General features: G+C 46.0%; 1 protein-coding gene across 5 annotated transcripts in view; it reads right to left on the minus strand.

Annotated features, from left to right (window-relative positions):
- PIKFYVE (phosphoinositide kinase, FYVE-type zinc finger containing) overlaps nt 1–23,733 on the minus strand; it is a 284,611-nt gene that overhangs the window by 111,788 nt on the left and 149,090 nt on the right. For 4 of the 5 annotated variants that reach the window (XM_073646326.1, XM_073646322.1, XM_073646325.1 and 1 more), the window contains 4 exons: nt 20,308–20,462; nt 5,754–5,844; nt 1,904–1,961; nt 183–326 (listed from right to left, as the gene is read on the minus strand). In XM_073646326.1, coding sequence (XP_073502427.1) covers nt 183–326; nt 1,904–1,961; nt 5,754–5,844; nt 20,308–20,462 — 448 coding nt within the window. Of the gene's footprint in view, nt 1–182; nt 327–1,903; nt 1,962–5,753; nt 5,845–20,307; nt 20,463–23,733 lie in introns of those variants that run through there. The other variant, XM_073646327.1, reaches the window with a different exon arrangement.

A 23,733-nucleotide genomic window follows, 5' to 3' on the forward strand; every position in this document is an offset into this window, starting at 1 on the left:
GTAGTTTAACCTTTACAGACGCAGTGGGCAGGGCATGACAGAGTCATGAAGAAGCTACCAACCACTTGGCATAATTGTCCCAAAATTCCTCTAGTGATTAGTTAACAGCCCCCGATCCCTGATGCTTTGTACCAACTCACATCATCGTGTGCAAGACAGGAGACAAGTGACAACAGGAATACCTTCACAACTGCTGGCAGTGTCCATCTCCACTGTGTTTGGAGCCCCAGTAAAAACGTGTTCAGTTATCAGTTCTGGGGGGCTAGGAATCTGCAGATGTGTAGAGCCAGTGGAACTTTGAGACAAGGTGGTCATGAATCGATCCTCTGGAACAAGTGATAAAAAAAGGCTTGGTTAGCTATAAAGAACGGTGTAGTAGTCAATGCCAAATGTAAACTTTACGACTTGCAGGGCTGGTGAATAAGATGTCCTCTCAATGATATGCACAGGGGTTCTTGGTAGCCATGACATGTGGGTTCCCCTGCTCCCTGTCACTGATTGACAGCTTTCTCCTCATTACTGTATATGGAGAGAAAAGCCAACCAACATATTGTACTGCAAGTAATAAAGTCTACATTTCTAAAAAACAAAACAGCAGACACATGAAATCATAGTGTGTGACATTCCATTTTGCTTAGAGGGGGCGGCTAAAATGTGATGACAGATTCCCTTCAAGAGCTAAGAAGCTGACTGTCAATGTGTCACTACACAGTAAAGCCAAAGACACCCACTTCTACCTAAATTCCAAGAACCAGACGCTGGGCTGCAGTGAGCATGCTTCCATGAAGGCTATTACTCAGAATTGTCTTTGCAGGTCTTAGTGGTACAAGTTCAAGCATCCACTTTACAGGGACTAAACAGAAAACTAACCAAGAGAATAACAACAGCGTGTACAGTCTACAATTCATGGAACATATCACACGCTGTCAACCAGAAACAAGAAAAATGGCCTTCAACACAGAGGCTTAGGTTTCAACAAAAGCCTGCCGAGTCAGACACCGATCTGGCAATGTTCTCACAGATAAGCAGCATTATAATCTCGTTACTTCAGGTTTATCGATACCCTGAGGAGAATATCCTGATTTACTATTTCATTCTAGTAACACACAATGACAGGATTACGCTGCAGCACAGATCAATAACGACAGCAAATTAGAAGGGCCTAGAATCTCCTCCACCCCCTGAGCTCAAAAAGACCGATATAGATGAACTAAGTAACAGCTTTTTATTTCAATAAGTACTCCGGGCACAAATATTATCCCCGAAATCTTTCTACAAATGTCTGTAAGGCAGTTTAAATAGTTATTGATCACCATCTTCCTAGTATATAAAGCCATTCCGGTCCTCTTCAGGGTCACATGGCCGCTCCTCTCCGTTGCAGGCACACTCAGGGACTGCTAGGTGCAATGTGCTACTCCCATCAATGAAAGCGTATGGAGACCTAGAATGAGGCTCCATAGACATAAATTGTGAAGGCAATGTCCGGTCCACATAAAACCCTGCGTGATAAGGCGAGTCTGAATTGAAGTCAAGTGACCAAGAAGAGGAACGGAGCAGTGCTGGAAACTGGGAAGACGGCGGTCGGTAAATATTTTAATACAACACCACTACATTACAGGCCCGTTTAGATAAGTTTAGGTGATGCAATTGTTGTCCAGAGTGTTTCCTTGGTATGCACAAGCCATATTCCAGAGGACAAAATAAGAGTAGGGACCCCCATATACATTAGATGGTGGGCAAGTTTCATGGAAATCTAAAGTGTATTCATTGTTTTCACCTAGTACACCTCTTTGAGGGTTGCTGTCCTTTTGATGGTGGTTACTTATAAATAAGGCGACCAGCAAAACCCTTAATAACTGAGCAGCCCAAAAAACAAAAGAAAATACGCAACAAAATGACAAACCTCGGTCCCCATTCTGTGCAGGAGAGGAGTTACGTGGAGATGCATCCATACCACTGCCCTGGATAGCAAAGACAGATACATTAGCTGCCTGCATCCAACAGTCAGGAACATAATAGCACTTTAAGTAGAAGACATCTCAAAACACAGATTTGTACAGTAATTGCCCTGCACAACCCGGAGAACATTTTCTATTCTTCACAGAGATTCCAGTTTTCAGAAAGCGGAGAAAGAATAATTGGATTTTCCCAGTGTGTAGCTCACTGTATGAAAGACCCTTTCCCATCGCCGGTAAAGTGTTGATACAAAGCACAATAACACAATCATTCTGATGGCCGAGCGGGTCGGCACAGCATCACTAGATAGCGCTCTCCCCTGGTAATTAACAAGATCGCGCTTTCCCTTGGTAATTTAGTAATCTAGATTCTATCAGCATGTCATGCACATGTAGTCATTTCCCTCTCTGTTTTCTACATAACCTTCTTCGACATTCAGATTGGAACAATTATTGTTTTGAAAATGTCTCAATTACGATCTGAAAATCAACCGGTAAAGGCCACGAAGTGTTAATGAAGACCAAGCTTTATAAAAATAGTATTAACAAGATCACTAGGAAACAAACTATATTCAAAAATGTAATACATGTAGTAGGTAAAAAAACAAAGCAGATTGTTAGATAAACAGCACTCCGCTCACATTACAGCAGACTACGAACAGCTAATCAGTACACTTCTACAAGCATCCAAAAGAAATCCAAACCCCTCAGGTCAGGAGCACAAGAAGTCCAGAAGGACAGTCAGCCAATGTGACTGCGAGGCCTTTATTCTTGGCCAGGTTAGCCATGATGATCCATCCCACCACCTGTTGACTTTTTGTTCTTTTTGTAAGTATTGACACATAAGAACTAGCAGTTGGCACCAATCTGAAACTAGTAGTGGAACAAGTAATGACTGCAGTTACCCAAACAATGGTGCACCTGATTTTTCTGCTGACAGCCATCTACCCCAATTCTACCATACACAGGTGCGCCCAGCTGGCCGAGAGCTCAAGAGCTCTCTATGAGAAAGCCGCTGTCAGACTTCTCTGGGAGTTGCACATGTCTTGGAGAACAAAAGGATTGTCAGCCCGAAATCAGACATGCTGGACCCTTATCTACCCCAGCTGTCAGGTGAGTGTCAGGGGTCCACTCACACATGGGACATTCAGAACAACCATTGCTGTAGGCTGGTTCAACTCACAATAGTCTAATATGCATGAGGGCCTTAACTTTCTATACAACTTTCAGTCTCAAAGATGCAGCTGGCTAATCTCCTGGAGTTATCAGTAGTGTCATGTACACTCCAAAAAAAACCTGATGTGAAATCACCCGGGGTTTTCTTAAGCCCCCCCCCCCATACACATTAGACTAACGTTGGCTGCACCCACCAATATCAATAGGTTTAAGCCCCAGTCTCACATAGCGAGATCGCTAGCGAGATCGCTGCTGTGTCACGGTTTTGGTGACGCAACAGCGACCTCACCAGCGATGTCGCTATGTGTGACACTTTGCAGCGATCAGGCCCCTGCTGTGAGGTCGCTGATCGCTGCAAAGTGTCCTGGTCCATTTTTTGGTCGTTGCCCTCCAGCTGGTCAGCACACATCGCTGTGTGTGACCAGCGGGAGCAGCGATCAGGCTGGTAACCATGGTAAACATCGGGTTACTAGGGGCACACGCGCACCTAGTAACCCGTTTTTTATCATGGTTACGAGCCTGCTAAAGTGAGCGGTAACCTCCCGCTCACTGTAGCAGAGTGGTAACCATGATAAACAACGGGTTACTAGGTGCGCGTGTGCCCCTAGTAACCCGATGTTTACCATGGTTACCTGCCTGCTCCTGCTTCAGCAGGCTGGTAACCAGGAAGGACATCGTGGAAAGATTCTTTCCGCGATGTCGCTGCTCCCCTGATCGTTGGTGAGCCTGCCTGTTTGACAGCTCACCAGCGACCACATAGCGATGCAGCAACGATCCCTGACAGGTCGTATCGTTGTCGGGATCGTTGCAGCGTCGCTAAGTGTGACGGGGCCTTTAGCCAACACTCTAATGTGTATGGTGGCGCCATCAACTGGCTATGGGAGGAAATGTCTATCGGGCATGTCCAATCTCAGACTGCCTCCTACTTTGTTCTCCAGTAAATAAACTGCTGGCAGAAATGTCGGTTAACGACTTTCTCACAAAAAAAAAATTTAAAAAAAAAATTGCCATTTCAGGCATTGGTTTATAAAGGCCTTGGTTCCAAACTACAATATCCCTTTTCCAGTCTGGAACAAAACAAGTATTCCCATCTCAAAGATGGGAGTTGGTGTTATAATAATAATATTAGCAAATACCTATGAATTAGAAATGTAGTATAGTTCTCCTAATTCGCTATGTCCCTTACCCCATGTCCAGGGCATTGCAGCAGCTTGGGTATCAATGGTTACGACAACTCATATAGTGACAGTTAGTTAACCATTAGTGGTCGTAACCATGGATACCTAAGCTACTGAAATGCCCTGCACATGGGGTAAGCAACATAGTGAAGCAGAACAACTATACTACATTTATAAAAGGAAGTATTTTATTATTATTACAACTGCTATATATTGGGATATGATCTTAGACATAGGAGTACCCCTCTAAAGGACCTTATAAACAAATATCCCAAACACAATTTTTCCCACGAGCCCACTAGACATGCGAGCAATATAATCTCCCCTGCTCCAGTGTCACTTGATGTAGCCAATATCATTCTAATAATGATAAGGCCAGGACATTTTTAATCACCTATGATAATAATAAAATGATTTGTCTTAAAGACCTAGATGTTCCACATCAATGTTGTTTGGAGAAGGGACATTACAAAAAGAGCAGCTGTAGAATATATAAATGTATATCCAGCAATGTGCTGCAGGCTGGCATACCGCTATAAGGCTATATTGCTGGCCACTGCAGTCCTACTTTATAATATGCAGTATCTACAAATGATAATATTCTACAATTTACTGAGCTTTATTTGGAAAGTGGAAATACAGGCATTTTTTTTTTCACTTTTCATTAGCTAGCTGGTTTATAGCAGAATGAATAAAATAAAATCGTACAGTACAAACATTATGGATAACATCATTTCACAATAAAGTAGGGGAAGCGGCAATACAATTTATGAACGCTCCACGGAGCGCTTAGATAGCGGAACACCAGCTAATAGTAATTCTTTTACTGGCTTTGTGACTGTAGCATATACAGTATAATGGCTTATATATTGGGGTAACAGATAGGGAGTAAAGAAACATGACAGACCAAGTTCTGTGAACTAGAAGGCAAAGAAGCAGCTCTGTGAAGGCTCTAATGGTTGAAGATGAAATGGTCCCGGTCGATGCAGAATATATAGAATATATCAAGGGAAAGAGAAGGATTTATATGGCAGGAAACATTTCTGCATGGTGAACCATGCTGATTTGGGAGTATGGCTGATACAGGGCGTACATGGCGACTTTCACTTTCTGCCAATCGAGCAGAACATCCGACTGTCAAAATGATTCTGCAAATGTAGAGTGATGAGATACAATGGAGAAAGCAGCGAGAGCTTGTATTAAGCCACACAATCACAGGGTGAGATAGGACTGACTGCTCCGAACAAGGCTCAGCTTCAGTAATATTAAACACCTGCAGGCGGACATTAGTACTGGTGTGAACAGGCAGGTGGCACTCTGCTCCAGATTCAACCCCGCCATCACCTGGACTGGAACAACTAAACTCTGATCCCCTGAAAGAATTCACCCAGGGGCAAAGCAACATGTCAGCAAGCTGCAGGCTCAGATTATAGAAGCATCTTACCTTAGTCTCGTCTCCTTGCCGCATTCTCCCAGGACTCGCAGGCACAGACGGACGCTTACGGCCCTTTTCTTGCTGGAAAAGGTCTTGCAACCTTTCAATGAAAAATAAATGATGTATTAAAATAGTGACTGCGTCTGGTTAAGTATCAGAATCCTAGCTATTGAGGAAGAAGGAACACAAGAGCATTCTGCAGGCAAATATTGAGGATTTACCGAGACTTCAGCCTGCTTCATCTGCTACTAACATTAAAGAGGTCTTCCCATGAAAGACAGTATAGTTTATAAAGAACAAGAAAATATTCATCTCTACAAGAACTGAAACATTAATACTAAACGTTCGCCATTGTACCAGATTGTAAGGCAAGAGTCGGAGATAGGAATAAAGTCACTTAAAACATTTCTAGACAGGTGGTGCTGGATTGAGATTTTGTAATTCCATTTAAAGGGATTTTCCAGGAATAGAAAAGAGAAATAAAAGTAATGATAAATTCCTAAACACCTTTAAACAGCAAATTATACTTGCTTTCTCTAGGAAGACAAACCACCACAAAGCATTAAAATGGTTGCAGGCTTGTAACAATGTTAATGGAACAGGTGCCTATCCGCATGTGTAGTGGAAATTCCCCCCTCCCCCCATTTTGTTCATGTGTTGGAAGGTGTGGATATTCTGATCTAATACTGGAGTTACCAGGAGTACTGAGGTGAGAAGAGGCTGCTCACACTGCTGTCCACCCTGTCTATCAGAATTTGATCTACTACCGGAGATACAGGTGCATCTCACTAAATTAGAATATCATCAAAAAGTTAATTTATTTCAGTCTTCAATACAAAAAGTGAAACTCATATATTATATAGAGTCATTACAAACAGAGTGATCTATTTCAAGTGTTTATATCAGTTAATGCTGATGATTATGGCTTACAGCCAATGAAAACACAAAAGTCATTATCTCAGTAAATTAGAATACTTTAGAACAACAGCTTGAAAAATGATTTTAAATTCTCAGTAAATTAAAATAATTAACAAAAAACACCTGCAAAGGCTTCCTACGCGTTTAAAAAGGTCCCTTAGTCTGTTTCAGTAGGCTCCACAATCATGGGGAAGACTGCTGACTTGACAGATGTCCAGAAGGCAGTCATTGACACTCCACAAGGAGGGTAAGCCACAAAAGGTCATTGCTAAAGAAGCTGGCTGTTCAGAGTGCTGTATCCAAGCATATTAATATTAATGGAAAGTTGAGTGGGAGGAAAAAGTGTGGTAGAAAAAGGTGCACAAGCAGCCGGGATAACCGCAGCCTTGAAAGAATTGTTAAGATAAGACCATTCAAAAATTTGGGGGAGATTCACAAGGAGTGGACCGCTGCTGGAGTCATTGCTTCAAGAGCCACCACACACAGATGTATCCAGGACATGGGCCAGAAGTGTCGCATTCCTTGTATCAAGCCACTCATGACCAATAGACAATGCCAGAAGCGTCTTACCTGGGCCAAAGAGAAAAAGACCTGGACAGTTGCTCAGTGGTCCAAGGTGTTGTTTTCAGATTTTACATTTCATTCCATAGTCTGGAGGAAGAGTGGAGAGGCACACAATCCAAGATGCTTGAGGTCTAGTGTGAAGTTTCCACAATCAGTGATGGTTTGTGGAGCCATGTCATCTGCTGGTGTAGGTCCACTGTGTTTTATCAAGACCAAAGGACCAAAGTCAGCGCAGCCATCTACCAAGAAATATTAGAGCACTTCATGCTTCCCTCTGCCAACAAGCATTTTGGAGATGGAAATGTCATTCCCCAGCAGGACTTGGCACCTGTCCACACTGCCAAAAGTACCAATACCTGGTTTAAAAACAACAGTATCACTGTGCTTGATTGGCCAGCAAACTCACCTGACCTTAACCCCATAGAGAATGTATGGGGTATTGTCAAGAGGAAGATGAGAGACACCAGACCCAACAATGCAGACGAGCTGAAGGCTGCTATCAGTGCAACCTGGGCTTCCATAACACCTCAGCAGTGCCACAGGCTGATCGCCTCCATGCCACGCCGCATTGATGCAAAAGGAGCCCCGACCAAGTATTGAGTGCATTTACTGAACATACATTTCAGTAGGACAACATTTCGGATTTTAAAATCAAATTTCAAGCTGTTGTTATAAAGTATTCTAATTTACTGAGATAATGACTTTTGTATTTTCATTGGCTGTAAGCCATAATCATCAACATTAACAGAAATAATCACGTGAAATAGATCACTCTGTTTGTAATGACTCTACATAATATATGAGTTTCACTTTTTGTATTGAACAACTGAAATAAATTAACTTGTTGATGATATTCTAATTTAGTGAGAAGCACCTGAACCAGGAGTGTGGAGGTAAGAAGAGGCCTCTTACACTACTGTTCATCCGCTCTATCTGATCCAATACCGGAGTTCAAGGAGTGCTGAGGTAAGAAGAGGCTGCTCACACTGCTGTTCACCCTGTCTATCTGATCTAATACCTGAGATTCCAGGAGTGCTGTGGTAAGAAAAGACCTCTTGCACTACTGTTCACCAGCTCTATCTGATCTAATACTGGACAGACCAGTACTGCTGAGGTAAGAAGAGGCTGCACACACCGCTGTCCACTATGTCTTTCTTATTTAAAACTGGACAGACCAGGACTGCTGAGGTAAGAAGAGGCTGCTCACACTGCTGTACATTATGTCTTTCTGTTCTAATACTAGAGACACCATGGCTGCTCAGGTAAGAAAAGGTAGACAGCAATGTGAACATGTTGTTCATTAAAGTTCTTTTTTCTTTATTTTAATTCCCAAAGAACGTTAAGTTCCTTGATGCACAAAAAAAAATGTCAAAATGGATTATTCTGCCATTCGGACATTGGTTTTTAAAGTAACTACACCAGCCTCATCAGCTTTACGAGATTTATTTTAAAAACGTATGTAGATTGTATTGTGAAATCTGGTGACTGATTTGCTTTAATGATTGGTTAAGAGCAGTATCGCAGATTGGCTGTCGCACAACACTGCTGTACATTTATGTCATGACTTGTTCTGCACTTGCTGACAATTATTGAACAGCAAAATATTTAGAATACTATTGCCTACAACAGAGTCAAGTTTATTGCATTGCTTGCCTTCTTTCTCCAAGATGCCTTTACAAGTAGCTTTCTAGAAAAAAAAAAAAATGTTTCCACATTTTCCGCAGTATTTTTTGCTATGATTTATTGTGCCAAAAAAAACCTGCACCCAGATGTTAGCTTTAAGTCGATAGGGAAATACAAAAAGCAATGGAAAAGGAAAGATAGGCTTGTAAAACCGCATGAATTATATAAAAGCCTCATGCATTCTTTAGACAACTGCATTGATGTACAAAGGAGCCGATGTCCCAGGTTATACTCTACAGACTCTACGCAGCACAGCGAAGAATGATGGAGAAGGCCAAGGTGGCTACTAAGGAAGGCATCAGCTGGTCGGGACATCAGGGCAACCATTGCGTCCTGTAACTGACAAATATGCGCTATTGCTATTAATATCAGAGGAAGGAGACAAATAAAAGGACTATGAAAGGTCACAGACAACTGCTTATAAATGATGAAATGAGGAGACTGATCCTTAACCAGCTGCAAAGAAAGACAGCAATAAATAAAAGGAACCAACCATAGAGAAAAGTGCAAGTACGGCACTAAGAAAACCCCACCTCCTGTAAAAATACCACTACTGATTGTAGAGAGCAATGAGCTGGGGGAAATGTAACTATAATAAAATGAGAATAAATTAAGTTAAATGTAGATGACAATGCCATGGCACTGTATTACTGCGGTAATGACAGCAGTCCGTTATCCTGCAAAAGAGAAGCGATATCTAACGCAATGCACTGGGTGTAATGATACATGCTGGAACATAAAAGGAACAGCCTACGGAAAAGAGGCCATCATCACTGAATGCATTCATCACTGACAATCCTTCAGGAGAAAGTTCTCTCATCATGAGATCACACCACTTAGCCACAGCTTAAGACTTCTACTTTCAAAGGAAGAAAAACGAGGCAATATTCTTGATTGTGCAGATAATGGAAAGAGGCTTATGTTGGTGGTATATTTCTCCCCTTCTATGGGGCTTGTTAATCGTTCTGGTATGGGCAGAATCATTTCTTCATCACAGCATACAGCTGTCATAGTACCAGCTCCACTGCATATCTGTTGTGCTACAGCGCCATCTAGTGGTCAGAACGCAACCTTCAGGAAAGCTCTAGAAACACCACATAAATAGGGATGAAGTAAGATTGGGGTTAAAGTGGTAAAAAGGTGTTTATTTGCTAATTACCTGTTAATAATTCTACTAGATCCAGAAGAAGAATGGGGACGCTTTCTGGCTATAGAACAAACATATCAAAAGGGGAGTTGCTATTTCTGGAAAAAAGCAGCAATAGGAACTGGTCAGAGAACTAGATTTTTCTATCTCTATCTCTAAGGCCAAACTCAGATGCCTGTGAAACACGGTCCGAGTATGGATCGCAATATCTGGCCAAACAGCGGGTCTTCTGACCTGACGCCTCAACAGCTTGTCATATGCCCAGGAAGCTGAAGGCCAGTCTAGACATCTACACGGTACTCGCACCGCATTTCACAGACTTCGGATTTCCACCTGAGAGTTTGTATATCTCATTTGCAGGAGGAGACCAATCAACCCAATTTCCATGAGAAATCACAAAGCCTAAGGTTGGGCGGTAGGGAGATCTCTCCTTGTCAGAAGAGTAAAGCTAGGCGAGATGATCCGTTCTTCTAGAGCGTTCTTCCATTTGGAAGTTATACAGATGACACTGGAGGCTAAACAGAACTCTGAGCAAATGTGAGCACACCTACAGAAATGGAAGGAGGGCTGCCTGTCACCAGTAATGAAAAAATAAATCCTGCATGATGAGCCTGCTATGTTATTGAACAGGTGAATGGAACAACGAAAAACGGAGTTTAAAAAGAAAAAAATAATAATTGCTTGCAGTTTTGATGCATTGAAAGGAATGGAAAAAACAGATGATTATCATTATAAGGCCTCCCATATGATGAGAGATTGGAAAAATTGGGCTTGTTTAGCTTAGAAAAAAAGACGCCTAAGAGGAGATCTCATTTACATGTATAAATATATGTGTGGTCAGTACAAAGGACTAGCACATGACTTATTCCTTCCAAAGACCACACTAAGGACCAGTGGGCATTCATTACGGGTGGAAGAAAGGCGATTCCTGTAGCTAAACAGGAAAGGGTTCTTTACAGTCAGAGCGGTCAGACTGTGGAATGCCGACCACAAGAGGTAGTGATGGCAGACACTATAACAGCTTTTAAAAAAGGGCTGGATGATTTCATATAACACATAACATTGTGGGTTATAGATAATTTAGTGACAAAATGTACAATTTGCGGAGGAAGGTAGAACTTGATGGACCTAAGTCTTTTTTCAACCTATGTAACTATTAAAACGGAATATGTCAGCAGGTTTTGCTATGTAATCAGACAGCAGTAAGACATAGGGACAGAGACCCTGATCCCAGCAATGTATCATCTATAATATAACGGTAGAGGTGTCCGTCTGTCCGAAGCCTCAATAGACTGCACAAGCGCGATGCGCCTGCACAGTCCGGCTAGAGACAGAAGAAAACATTAGCTGTTATAGGTGAGGGAGGACGACGGGGATGAAGGACTGTGGTGCCAGAGATCGCGGTATGTGGAAGCGCTGACCGCATATCGCTATTTCCGGAGCCATTAGGACACATACCTTGATCTCCGCCAAGTCTGGAGAATGAGTGTGGTGCCGGAGTTCACACCTGCGCATAACACGATCTCCGGCGCCATTTTGTTGAAGACAAGTTTGCACACCTTCGGTGCAACATTCATCCTCCAGACTCGCCAGAGATTGAGGATAAGCTGCAAGAGCAAGGGGAAAAAGGTGAGCAAGGGTGGCTTTATTTTTGGGGAGGGGGGGTATGGATGGGGGCAGCACAAATACAAGGATGGGGGACCAGGTTGGAGGCAGCACAAACACCAGGATGAGGGCAGTACAAACACCAGGATGGGGGCAACACAAACACCAGGATGGGGGCAGCACAAACACCAGGATGGGGGAGCACAAATACAAGGATGGGGAGCAGGATGGGGGCACAAATACCAGGATGGGGGCAGCACATAACAGGATGGGGGAGCAGGATGGGGGCAGCACATAACAGGATGGGGGCAGCACAAATACCAGGATGGGAGCAGCACAAATACCAGGATAGGGGAGCACGGATCAAGATGGGAGCAGCACAAATACCAGGATAGGGTAGCACGGATCAAGATGGGAGCAGCACAAATACCAGGATAGGGTAGCACGGATCAAGATGGGAGCAGCACAAATACCAGGATAGGGTAGCACGGATCAAGATGGGAGCAGCACAAATACCAGGATAGGGGAGCACGGATCAAGATGGGGGCTGCACAAAAGAGGAAGGGGGCAGCACAAAAGAGGATGGGGGCTGCACAAAAGAGGATGGGGCGCAGGATTCGGGCAGCACATAACAGGATGGGGGCGCAGGATGGGGGCAGCACATAACAGGATGGGGGCGCAGGATGGGGGCAGCACATACACCAGGATGGGGGCAGCACATACACCAGGATGGGGGCAGCACATACACCAGGATGGGGGCAGCACAAACACCAGGATGGGGGCAGCACAAACACCAGGATGGGGGCAGCACATACACCAGGATGGGGGCAGCACATACACCAGGATGGGGGCAGCACATACACCAGGATGGGGGGCAGCACATACACCAGGATGGGGGGAAACACAAATACCAGGATGGGGGGGAAGCACAAATACCAGGATGGGGGGGCAGCACAAATACCAGGATGGGGGGGAAGCACAAATACCAGGATGGGGGGGCAGCACAAATACCAGGATGGGGGGGCAGCACAAATACCAGGATGGGGGGGAAGCACAAATACCAGGATGGGGGGGAAGCACAAATACCAGGATGGGGGGGAAGCACAAATACCAGGATGGGGGGGAAGCACAAATACCAGGATGGGGGGGAAGCACAAATACCAGGATGGGGGGGAAGCACAAATACCAGGATGGGGGGGAAGCACAAATACCAGGATGGGGGGGAAGCACAAATACCAGGATGGGGGGGGAAGCACAAATACCAGGATGGGGGGAAGCACAAATACCAGGATGGGGGAAGCACAAATACCAGGATGGGGGAAGCACAAATACCAGGATGGGGGAAGCACAAATACCAGGATGGGGGAAGCACAAATACCAGGATGGGGGAAGCACAAATACCAGGATGGGGGAAGCACAAATACCAGGATGGGGGAAGCACAAATACCAGGAGGATGGGGGAAGCACAAATACCAGGAGGATGGGGGAAGCACAAATACTAGGAGGATGGGGGCAGCACATATACCAGGAGGATGGGGGCAGCACATATACCAGGAGGATGGGGGCAGCACATATACCAGGAGGATGGGGGCAGCACATATACCAGGAGGATGGGGGCAGCACATATACCAGGATGGGGGAAGCACAAATACCAGGAGGATGGGGGAAGCACAAATACCAGGATGGGGGAAGCACATATACCAGGAGGATGGGGGAAGCACAAATACCAGGATGGGGGAAGCACAAATACCAGGATGGGGGAAGCACAAATACCAGGATGGGGGAAGCACAAATACCAGGATGGGGGAAGCACAAATACCAGGATGGGGGAAGCACAAATACCAGGATGGGGGAAGCACAAATACCAGGATGGGGGAAGCACAAATACCAGGATGGGGGAAGCACAAATACCAGGATGGGGGCAGCACATATACCAGGAAGGGGGCAGCACAAATACCAGGATGGGGGAAGCACATATACCAGGATGGGGGAAGCACATATACCAGGATGGGGGCAGCACATATCCCAGGAAGGGGGCAGCACATATCCCAGGAAGGGGGCAGCACATATCCCAGGAAGGGGGCAGCACATATCCCAGGAAGGGGGCAGCACATATCCCAGGAAGGGGGCAGCACATATCCCAGGAAGGGGGCAGCACATATCCCAGGAAGGGGGCAGCACATATCCCAGGAAGGGGGCAGCACATATCCCAGGAAGGGGGCAGCACATATCCCAGGAAGGGGGCAGCACATATCCCAGGAAGGGGGCAGCACATATCCCAGGAAGGGGGCAGCACATATCCCAGGAAGGGGGCAGCACATATCCCAGGAAGGGGGCAGCACATATCCCAGGAAGGGGGCAGCACATATCCCAGGATAGGGGAGCATGGAGCAGGATGGGGGCAGCACATAACAGGATGGGGGAGCATTTGCCAATGAAAATGCTCGCCACCTGGGCGTAGAATGGGTTCAATAGCTAGTTTAGTATAATGGGTCTAGCAGTTTTCGCTGCTGCTTATCTAGTAATGCTCGAGAATGTTGAGCTCTGTATAACCCACCCCACACCACTGATTGGCAGCTTTCTCTGTATTGTATAGTGACAGAAAGCGACTAATTGAAGCTGTGGGGGGAGGGGTTGACTAAGAGGCACAAGGCGAGTTGTCTTCTAGTAATAATCTCCTGCTGATTAAACACTGATTGTATTGAAACAGCAAATCACATTCTAGTTAGTGACACATCCCTGCAATCAGGGTCTCTGCCCATACATCATGGTGCTCTAAGACTACATAGCAAAAAACTGCTGAGAGATTCCATTTAAAGATACAAGATCTGCATGTAGTACGATACAGAAAAAAAGTTAACCTCCCAATGAATTTTTTATAAATATCTAAAGTTTATTGACCACCCAGAAATCGGTCCAAAAATAAACAACGAGTTTTCAGAATATTTCTCAAGAGTTTTCCAAATATTCAAGTAGACTATGGAGATCCCAAATATTCATTTTTTTACAGGGTTTTAAGGATCTTTAGTGGCAGATGCAGTCAGGGTTTTACGTCGCTCTACTCCCTGTTCTTCTCTGGGGACCAGTCTCTCTCTCTAAAGTTTACAATATCCTTAATAACAAGAAATGGTTAACGTGGAGAAGGGACTTGTTCTAGTTGATGTCTGGATCATAGTGAGCCATTAATCCTACTGTTAAGGCTGACAAATTATTAACATTTCAGGCTTTAAAAGCTCCCATGTTTCACAGCTTTTGGAAGTGTAGAGAAATCAGCGTTTTCTGGGAAAGTGTGATAGAACTGGGTATTAAACTTACAGGTTAACGCACCGGTCTCATGTCTTTTACTAGATCAGCATTTCAATCTAGAGATCATACAGAAATGACTCTATTCCGGATTCTCATGAATAGGAGACTCTCCATCATCAATACTAATGGAGAGAGAACACAGGAATGATGTATTTGGAGAGTAAAAATAAAGAGCTACAAAAAAAAAAAAAAGTTACAAGTCTGTTATGAAGAAGATGGGGGGGAGGGTATCTATAGGCAAAAAGGAAGAGGACTCTATGTGATGACCAAGGAATGAAGATGATTTCCACCCATGAGAGGAGGAGGAAGGGAGCAGGGATAGATCACTGACCAAAATATACCCTAAAACCAAAAGCCAGGGGTTTAATCGTTGCATGACTACAAGTTAGTTGCTAAGATGCACAAGCTGCTACAAAAGGAAAGCTCCGTAACACTCAGGCCTTGTTCACACTGTATTTATGTTATGCCTATATAACTATACTGGTGGTTCCATCAGAATTCCTGAAAAACGGAATTAAGATGGAACCCTCAATAGAGACAAGAGTACAACAACAGACTGAGTTCAAATGGACTCCATTTGTGTTTATTTCAGACAGGCATAAAAACATGGTTTCAGGGGTAAAATTTGTCTTCAGTGAATACAAATGTTCCCATTAGTGAGATCAGAGATGACAGGTAGTGCTTAGAAAGTTCTATGGAACAAGGAGGAGAATGTCTGGGTCTCACTCTAGCTCCTCCCCTTTCCATCGAATTTTATAAGCACCAAATGTTATCGATCAGTAATGTGAAAATCGGTCTTCACTTAACACAGATTTTTTTTTACCCATGAATTTAGAGTGAAAGATAAATCCAGGAGGAGAAAGCAGCTGGTTTCTGGGAGAATGTATATTACAAAATTCCTTATTTTCATGTGTACTATTGATTTATGAAATAAAAACTAAAACGACAATTACTCTAATGGCTTCTGGACTGAAAATACGCACGCACGCACGCGCACACACACACACACACACACACACACATTACTGCTCAGACGTTGTAAAATGTTAATGCAGTGTGTGCAGCTTTCACAAGATCATGTAGGGTGACAGAAGCTGCTGTCACATACAACCAAACTTCCCAGAGAACATAAATCTGGTTCACCATCTTTACGATCTCCGCTGTTGTGTACACAATGCTAAAGCAGCGCTGTGGATACAGATTAAGGAGCCCGGACCTTGCTTCCCCCTCTGCACTCAGTGAATATCTGAAGCAGGGCTGTGGATATAGAATAAGGAGCCCGGACCTTGCTTCCCCCTCTGTACTCAGTGAATATCTGAAGCAGGGTGGATACAGATTAAGGAGCCCGGACCTTGCTTCCCCCTCTGCACTCAGTGAATATCTGAAGCAGCGCTGTGGATACAGATTAAGGAGCCTGGACCTTGCTTCCCCCTCTGCACTCAGTGAATATCTGAAGCAGGGTGGATACAGATTAAGGAGCCTGGACCTTGCTTCCCCCTCTGCACTCAGTGAATATCTGAAGCAGCGCTGTGGATACAGAATAAGGAGCCTGGACCTTGCTTCCCCCTCTGCACTCAGTGAATATCTCAAGCAGGGTGGATACAGATTAAGGAGCCTGGACCTTGCTTCCCCCTCTGCACTCAGTGAATATCTGAAGCAGGGTGGATACAGATTAAGGAGCCTGGACCTTGCTTCCCCCTCTGCACTCAGTGAATATCTGAAGCAGGGTGGATACAGATTAAGGAGGCCGGACCTTGCTTCCCCCTCTGCACTCAGTGAATATCTGAAGCAGCGCTGTGGATACAGATTAAGGAGCCCGGACCTTGCTTCCCCCTCTGCACTCAGTGAATATCTGAAGCAGGGCTGTGGATACAGAATAAGGAGCCTGGACCTTGCTTCCCCCTCTGCACTCAGTGAATATCTGAAGCAGCGCTGTGGATACAGAATAAGGAGCCTGGACCTTGCTTCCCCCTCTGCACTCAGTGAATATCTGAAGCAGGGTGGATACAGATTAAGGAGCCTGGACCTTGCTTCCCCCTCTGCACTCAGTGAATATCTGAAGCAGGGCTGTGGATACAGATTAAGGAGCCGGGACCTTGCTTCCCCCTCTGCACTCAGTGAATATCTGAAGCAGGGTGGATACAGATTAAGGAGCCCGGACCTTGCTTCCCCCTCTGCACTCAGTGAATATCTGAAGCAGCGCTGTGGATACAGATTAAGGAGCCTGGACCTTGCTTCCCCCTCTGCACTCAGTGAATATCTGAAGCAGGGTGGATACAGATTAAGGAGCCTGGACCTTGCTTCCCCCTCTGCACTCAGTGAATATCTGAAGCAGCGCTGTGGATACAGAATAAGGAGCCTGGACCTTGCTTCCCCCTCTGCACTCAGTGAATATCTCAAGCAGGGTGGATACAGATTAAGGAGCCTGGACCTTGCTTCCCCCTCTGCACTCAGTGAATATCTGAAGCAGGGTGGATACAGATTAAGGAGCCTGGACCTTGCTTCCCCCTCTGCACTCAGTGAATATCTGAAGCAGGGTGGATACAGATTAAGGAGGCCGGACCTTGCTTCCCCCTCTGCACTCAGTGAATATCTGAAGCAGCGCTGTGGATACAGATTAAGGAGCCCGGACCTTGCTTCCCCCTCTGCACTCAGTGAATATCTGAAGCAGGGCTGTGGATACAGAATAAGGAGCCTGGACCTTGCTTCCCCCTCTGCACTCAGTGAATATCTGAAGCAGCGCTGTGGATACAGAATAAGGAGCCTGGACCTTGCTTCCCCCTCTGCACTCAGTGAATATCTGAAGCAGGGTGGATACAGATTAAGGAGCCTGGACCTTGCTTCCCCCTCTGCACTCAGTGAATATCTGAAGCAGGGCTGTGGATACAGAATAAGGAGCCTGGACCTTGCTTCCCCCTCTGCACTCAGTGAATATCTGAAGCAGCGCTGTGGATACAGAATAAGGAGCCTGGACCTTGCTTCCCCCTCTGCACTCAGTGAATATCTGAAGCAGGGTGGATACAGATTAAGGAGCCTGGACCTTGCTTCCCCCTCTGCACTCAGTGAATATCTGAAGCAGGGTGGATACAGATTAAGGAGGCCGGACCTTGCTTCCCCCTCTGCACTCAGTGAATATCTGAAGCAGGGTGGATACAGATTAAGGAGGCCGGAACTTGCTTCCCCCTCTGCACTTAGTGAATATCTGAAGCAGGGTGGATACAGATTAAGGAGCCCGGACCTTGCTTCCCCCTCTGCACTTAGTGAATATCTGAAGCAGTGCTGTGGATACAGATTAAGGAGCCTGGACCTTGCTTCCCCCTCTGCACTCAGTGAATATCTAAAGCAGCGCTGTGGATACAGAATAAGGAGCCTGGACCTTGCTTCCCCCTCTGCACTCAGTGAATATCTGAAGCAGGGTGGATACAGATTAAGGAGCCTGGACCTTGCTTCCCCCTCTGCACTCAGTGAATATCTGAAGCAGGGTGGATACAGATTAAGGAGGCCGGACCTTGCTTCCCCCTCTGCACTCAGTGAATATCTGAAGCAGGGTGGATACAGATTAAGGAGGCCGGACCTTGCTTCCCCCTCTGCACTCAGTGAATATCTGAAGCAGGGTGGATACAGATTAAGGAGCCCGGACCTTGCTTCCCCCTCTGCACTTAGTGAATATCTGAAGCAGTGCTGTGGATACAGATTAAGGAGCCTGGACCTTGCTTCCCCCTCTGCACTCAGTGAATATCTGAAGCAGGGCTGTGGATACAGATTAAGGAGCCGGGACCTTGCTTCCCCCTCTGCACTCAGTGAATATCTGAAGCAGGGCTGTGGATACAGATTAAGGAGCCGGGACCTTGCTTCCCCCTCTGCACTCAGTGAATATCTGAAGCAGGGTGGATACAGATTAAGGAGCCCGGACCTTGCTTCTCCCTCTGCACTCAGTGAATATCTGATCACAGTGTGATCAGTCTATGGTCATAGAAAAAAATGTGAAAGATAAAGCCAAAAATTATTTGCATATCCAAATGAGAAAAAGATTTAGAATTGTTAAAACCACATGTACAATAAGAACTGAGAATGTGCCTAAGAGCCCAACAAAAAAGGAATACATTAACAAAATAAAGTGGTTTCTAAATATGGAAAAATGGGTATACACTAAAAAAAGAGGGGCCATTAATAAGTGTAAACAACTGTGGGCTTCATGGATAGAGGAGTCAGGGCTCGAGTCTAGGGAGAAAGACTGGGCTTGATTTAATAAGGAGGGCTCCTTGGGATTGGACCCATGTGCATTTCAGGTGTAATAGAAATGTGTATATTGGCAGGACATCCAAAGAGACAACCTTCTATGTCTTATGGGTAAGGTGGCAACAGGTTGGGTTTTCCCTTTCTTCTCTGGTCAGGAAGAGGGACAATAGCCCGGTCATGAACTGGTTAATCTCAGGGTGTGTCACTGCACTCTATAGCTCCATTGGGGGCTTGGTCTGAATCCCCTTTTTCAGATTCATAGATGCAAATCATAAACACTGTATGAATAGGGCCTTAAATGTACTGCATTATCAAGACAATCCCTTTCGGAATGGTCATTATGGCATAAAGATCATTAGTCCTGGCAGGCGGACCACACAAAGTGGATGGCGGCTGGCTCAGGAGAACACAGCCCCTCTGGGCATTACAGGGTCGGCCATTCATCTCATTACGGAGCAGATAATTCTAGTTTTTTTCTTACAGTGGCTGCAGTTTTCCTCAGGAACAGCAGCTGATCGGAGGCTTTCTGAACCCACATGAATGTGTATCAATAGACATCTATATATTATATATGTCTATTTACACAATGGTAGATGAAGGCACAATATAATTAATATATATAACATTTGTGTGTATGGACGGACTGTACATGTATAATCTGTATCTATCTATATATTTATGTAAGAAAAGCTACTAAATGAGTGGATTTCGGCCGGGGACAGAAGCATTTATAACTTGCTTTGACGCTTTCAACAAAAGCCATAACTGGCAATAATACAGAAATGGAGAATTTGAGAAAGCAGCCCTGAAGAGGGAAAACAGATCCCATTTATAGAAGTGACACAGACTCCGTGTGAAGAGCTTTCTCTTAATGGTGTGGACTAGGTGAGTGACATCTCTCCATGCCTTTCCTACTCCACAGTGGACCTTTGCCCCGTAGAAGCCCCGGGGATTCCAGCTTTAGCTATGAGAGATATGGAGAGATCACACGTGTATTGATCGGCATATAAAGGGATGTCCCCTCTATCGGGGGCTCTACAGTCAGCAGGGGACGCTTATGTGAAGGAGATCTGGCTGGTACGGCACGGTGATTGCATTAACCTGTTGTTCCAGGCGTGCAGCATCTCACATAATGATTGCTTCTTCACTATAATTGACTCGAAGACAGATTGCAGCTGTTGTGGAGCGTCCATATTGGAGCAGAGCATCCTGGCCTGGAGCTCACTAATCCATTTCCGAAACTCACCCTCCTCCATCTGCGGAAGAAATAATAAACTCAATCACAACAATCACTAAGTTTTCTACAGGAATTCAACTAAACCAGGTGCAAATTAAGCAATTCAGTTAGATAGCTTTATAAGGGAACCAGCAACAAGATGGACTCTCGTACAATAGCCTTTTCACATAGGTAACTGCACCTAGTCAACGCTGAAGAACTGATGTATGTCTTGTAAGAAACAGAAATGTTTTCAGAGGAGTTATTGTTAAAGGGGTTGTCCCATAAATATCTCGCCTAACCACAGAATAAATGCCTGATTGTGAGGGCCTCAGCTGGGTCCCCACCCAAATCCCTTTATTAAATGAGCCCCATCTTCCAAGGACTGGTGGTTGTCTGAGAAGACCCCCCCAGTGATCATACATTTTGTCATGTAACCTGTGCATAGCTTCTACATATTGTTTAATCAGACAATCCCTTTAAAGGGTCCCTGTCAGATCCCCTAACCAAAGGAAATCGCCATTATAGTTACACACTAGCTACTGAACCCGTTCTACGCCCGCGTGGCAAGCATTTTTATTGGTATATGGTCTCCCATGCTGGTATGTGCTGCCCCCATCCTGTCCCCACCATCCTATCCTGGTATGCATGGCACCCCTCACCCCCCACCCCCCATCCTGGTATGCGTGGCACCCCTCACCCCCCCATCCTGGTATGCGTGACACCCCTCACCCCCAATCCTGGTATGTGTGGCACCCCTCACACCCAATCCTGGTATGCATGGCACCCCTCACCCCCAATCCTGGTATGCGTGGTACCCCTCACCCCCAAAACCTTGTATGCGTGGTCCCCTCACCCCGCAATCCTTGTATGCGTGGTCCCCTCACCCCACAATCCTTGTATGCATGGTCCCCTCACCCCCTAATCCTGGTATGTGTGGCCCCCTCACCCCTTTCATACTGTACACACATACAAAAAAATAAACAGTTATGCTCACCTTTTTTCTCTGTGCTCCAGCGCTGCTGCGTCCTGTTCTGCCGGGGGAGGAGTGTGGCGCCGGAGCACCGCGCTGTCCGGCGCCATTTTGCTGAAGACACACTGCAAATGTGTCTTCAGTAAAATGTAGCCGGATAGGGCAATGCGGATGCGCCGATCCGACGCCTCACTCCTGCCCCGGTCTCCGGCGAAGAGAGGCGCCGTGGCAACGCTCCTCCCGGTCAGGTAAGTATGGCGCCAGAGATCGCGGTATGCGTTCAGTGTCTACGCATACCGCGATCACGGGCGCCATACACTCCTCTTACCTGTAACGGCTGGATGCGTGTTTCTGTCTGGAGCCAGACTGCGCGTCAAGCATGCGCAGTCTATAAAGGCTTCAGACAGAGACACGCATCCCCCGTTATATTATAGATATGCTGAAAGCAGCATTATGATGAAGCTTTTGAAGTTCTAATCTTACATTTGTATTTTATAGCCCTTTTATTCTGCATCTTGTCATATATAAATGAGCCAGGACTAGTCCAGTGCGACATCACTTTCCCCAGACTAGCCCTGGCTTGGATCCTCTACATCATATGTGTCAAACTCTGGCCCGCGGGCTAATTCTGGCCCTCGGGGTGATTATATTTTGCCCGTGACGCCACTTGGACGACTACGTGGGGCCCATTATGCCGAAGGGAGGACTACGTGGGGCCCATTATGCCGTATGGAGGACTACGTGGGGCCCATTATGCCGTATGGAGGACTACGTGGGGCCCATTATGCCGTATGGAGGACTACGTGGGGCCCATTATGCCGTATGGAGGACTACGTGGGGCCCATTATGCCGTATGGAGGACTACGTGGGGCCCATTATGCCGTATGGAGGACTACGTGGGGCCCATTATGCCGTATGGAGGACTACGTGGGGCCCATTATGCCGTATGGAGGACTACGTGGGGCCCATTATGCCGTATGGAGGACTACGTGGGGCCCCTTATGCCGTATGGAGGACTACGTGGGGCCTCTTATACTGTATGGAGGACTATGTGGGGCCCCTTATACTGTATGGAGGACTATGCGGAGCCCGTTATACTGTATGGAGGACTATGTGGGCCCATTATTCTGTATGGAGGACTATGTGGGGCCCATTATACTGCATACTGGTTGGTCCGCAACTTTGCCTAAGTTTTTCATTTTGGCCCTCTGTGTGTTTGAGTTTGACATCCCTGCTTTACATCTTCATCACTGAACCACTGGAAATATCACGCTTATGCACAAGGTGACAGTGGCCCTACCATGTAGTGGGGCACAATTGACATCTTTTATACAATTCACTACATGGTATAATCGCCAGCACCTCATGCGTATGAGTGAGATCTCCAGCGGTCCCTCCATGAGTACAATATATGGAAGAGGTCTATTACACCCAGGACAATGTGATTAGAGGATCCAAGCCAGGACTAGTGTGGGGAAAGTGGTGCCTGCAGGACTAGTCCTGCATCATTTACATATGATAAGCTGCAGAATAAAACCATCTTTAAAAGACATTAATGTTAGTTTGCAACTAAAGCTTTATTATAATGCTACATATGTATAACTAGAATGGTGGTTACCAACAGTTAGGCGATCTAACAGTTTCCCCTTAATTGTACTATTCATATACTCATAACTGCTGAGGATGTGACAGGGTCACTATCTTATGATCAAGGTGATGGCTAACATGATAATCAGCTGTTAGATGACAGATTTATATGGATCTCATAAAAACTTGATTAAAAATGTGCTTCAGAAAGGGGAGGTCGCTGGAACGTCGCAGCAGGTGTGCATAGTGCAGGGTCTCCAGTGCAGGGTCTCTTCAGAACTTAGCTGAAATGGAGCTGAGAACACCTCGTCTTAATGGGCCGTCGTCACTTTGGGGAGACTGGTGACTGAGATTTTTGCATCATGTATTGGCAGGGCCGGCGTCAGCACCCGGCGCACCCGGGCAAATGCCGGGGCCCTGAGCAGGCAGAAGGGCCCACTGGCGGTCGCGCACCCCGCTGGGCTGTGGGCGGAGGAGAGCGGTGTCAGCGCCCGCCCTTCTCCGCCGCTTGCTCAGGGCCCCGGCAGCTGGATACTTACCTCTCCCCGTGCCTCCGCAGATCAGCTGTCTTCCTGCTCTGCGCTCCCAGAGAAGTCTCAGGTCAGAGGGCGCGGTGACGTCTTTACACCGCGCCCTCCCCTGAGCCGTCACAGGGAGCGCTGAGCGGGAAGACGCTGACAACGCTGGAGTTCGGACCCGAGCAGCGGGCAGCAGGTAGCAGGTGAGGAGAAGGGAGGTATTTGATTTTTTT

The sequence above is a fragment of the Phyllobates terribilis genome, unplaced genomic scaffold (assembly GCF_046119375.1).
Source record: "Phyllobates terribilis strain yellow unplaced genomic scaffold, ASM4611937v1 Scaffold_9__5_contigs__length_417890890, whole genome shotgun sequence".
NCBI classification, from domain to species: Eukaryota; Metazoa; Chordata; class Amphibia; order Anura; family Dendrobatidae; genus Phyllobates; species Phyllobates terribilis.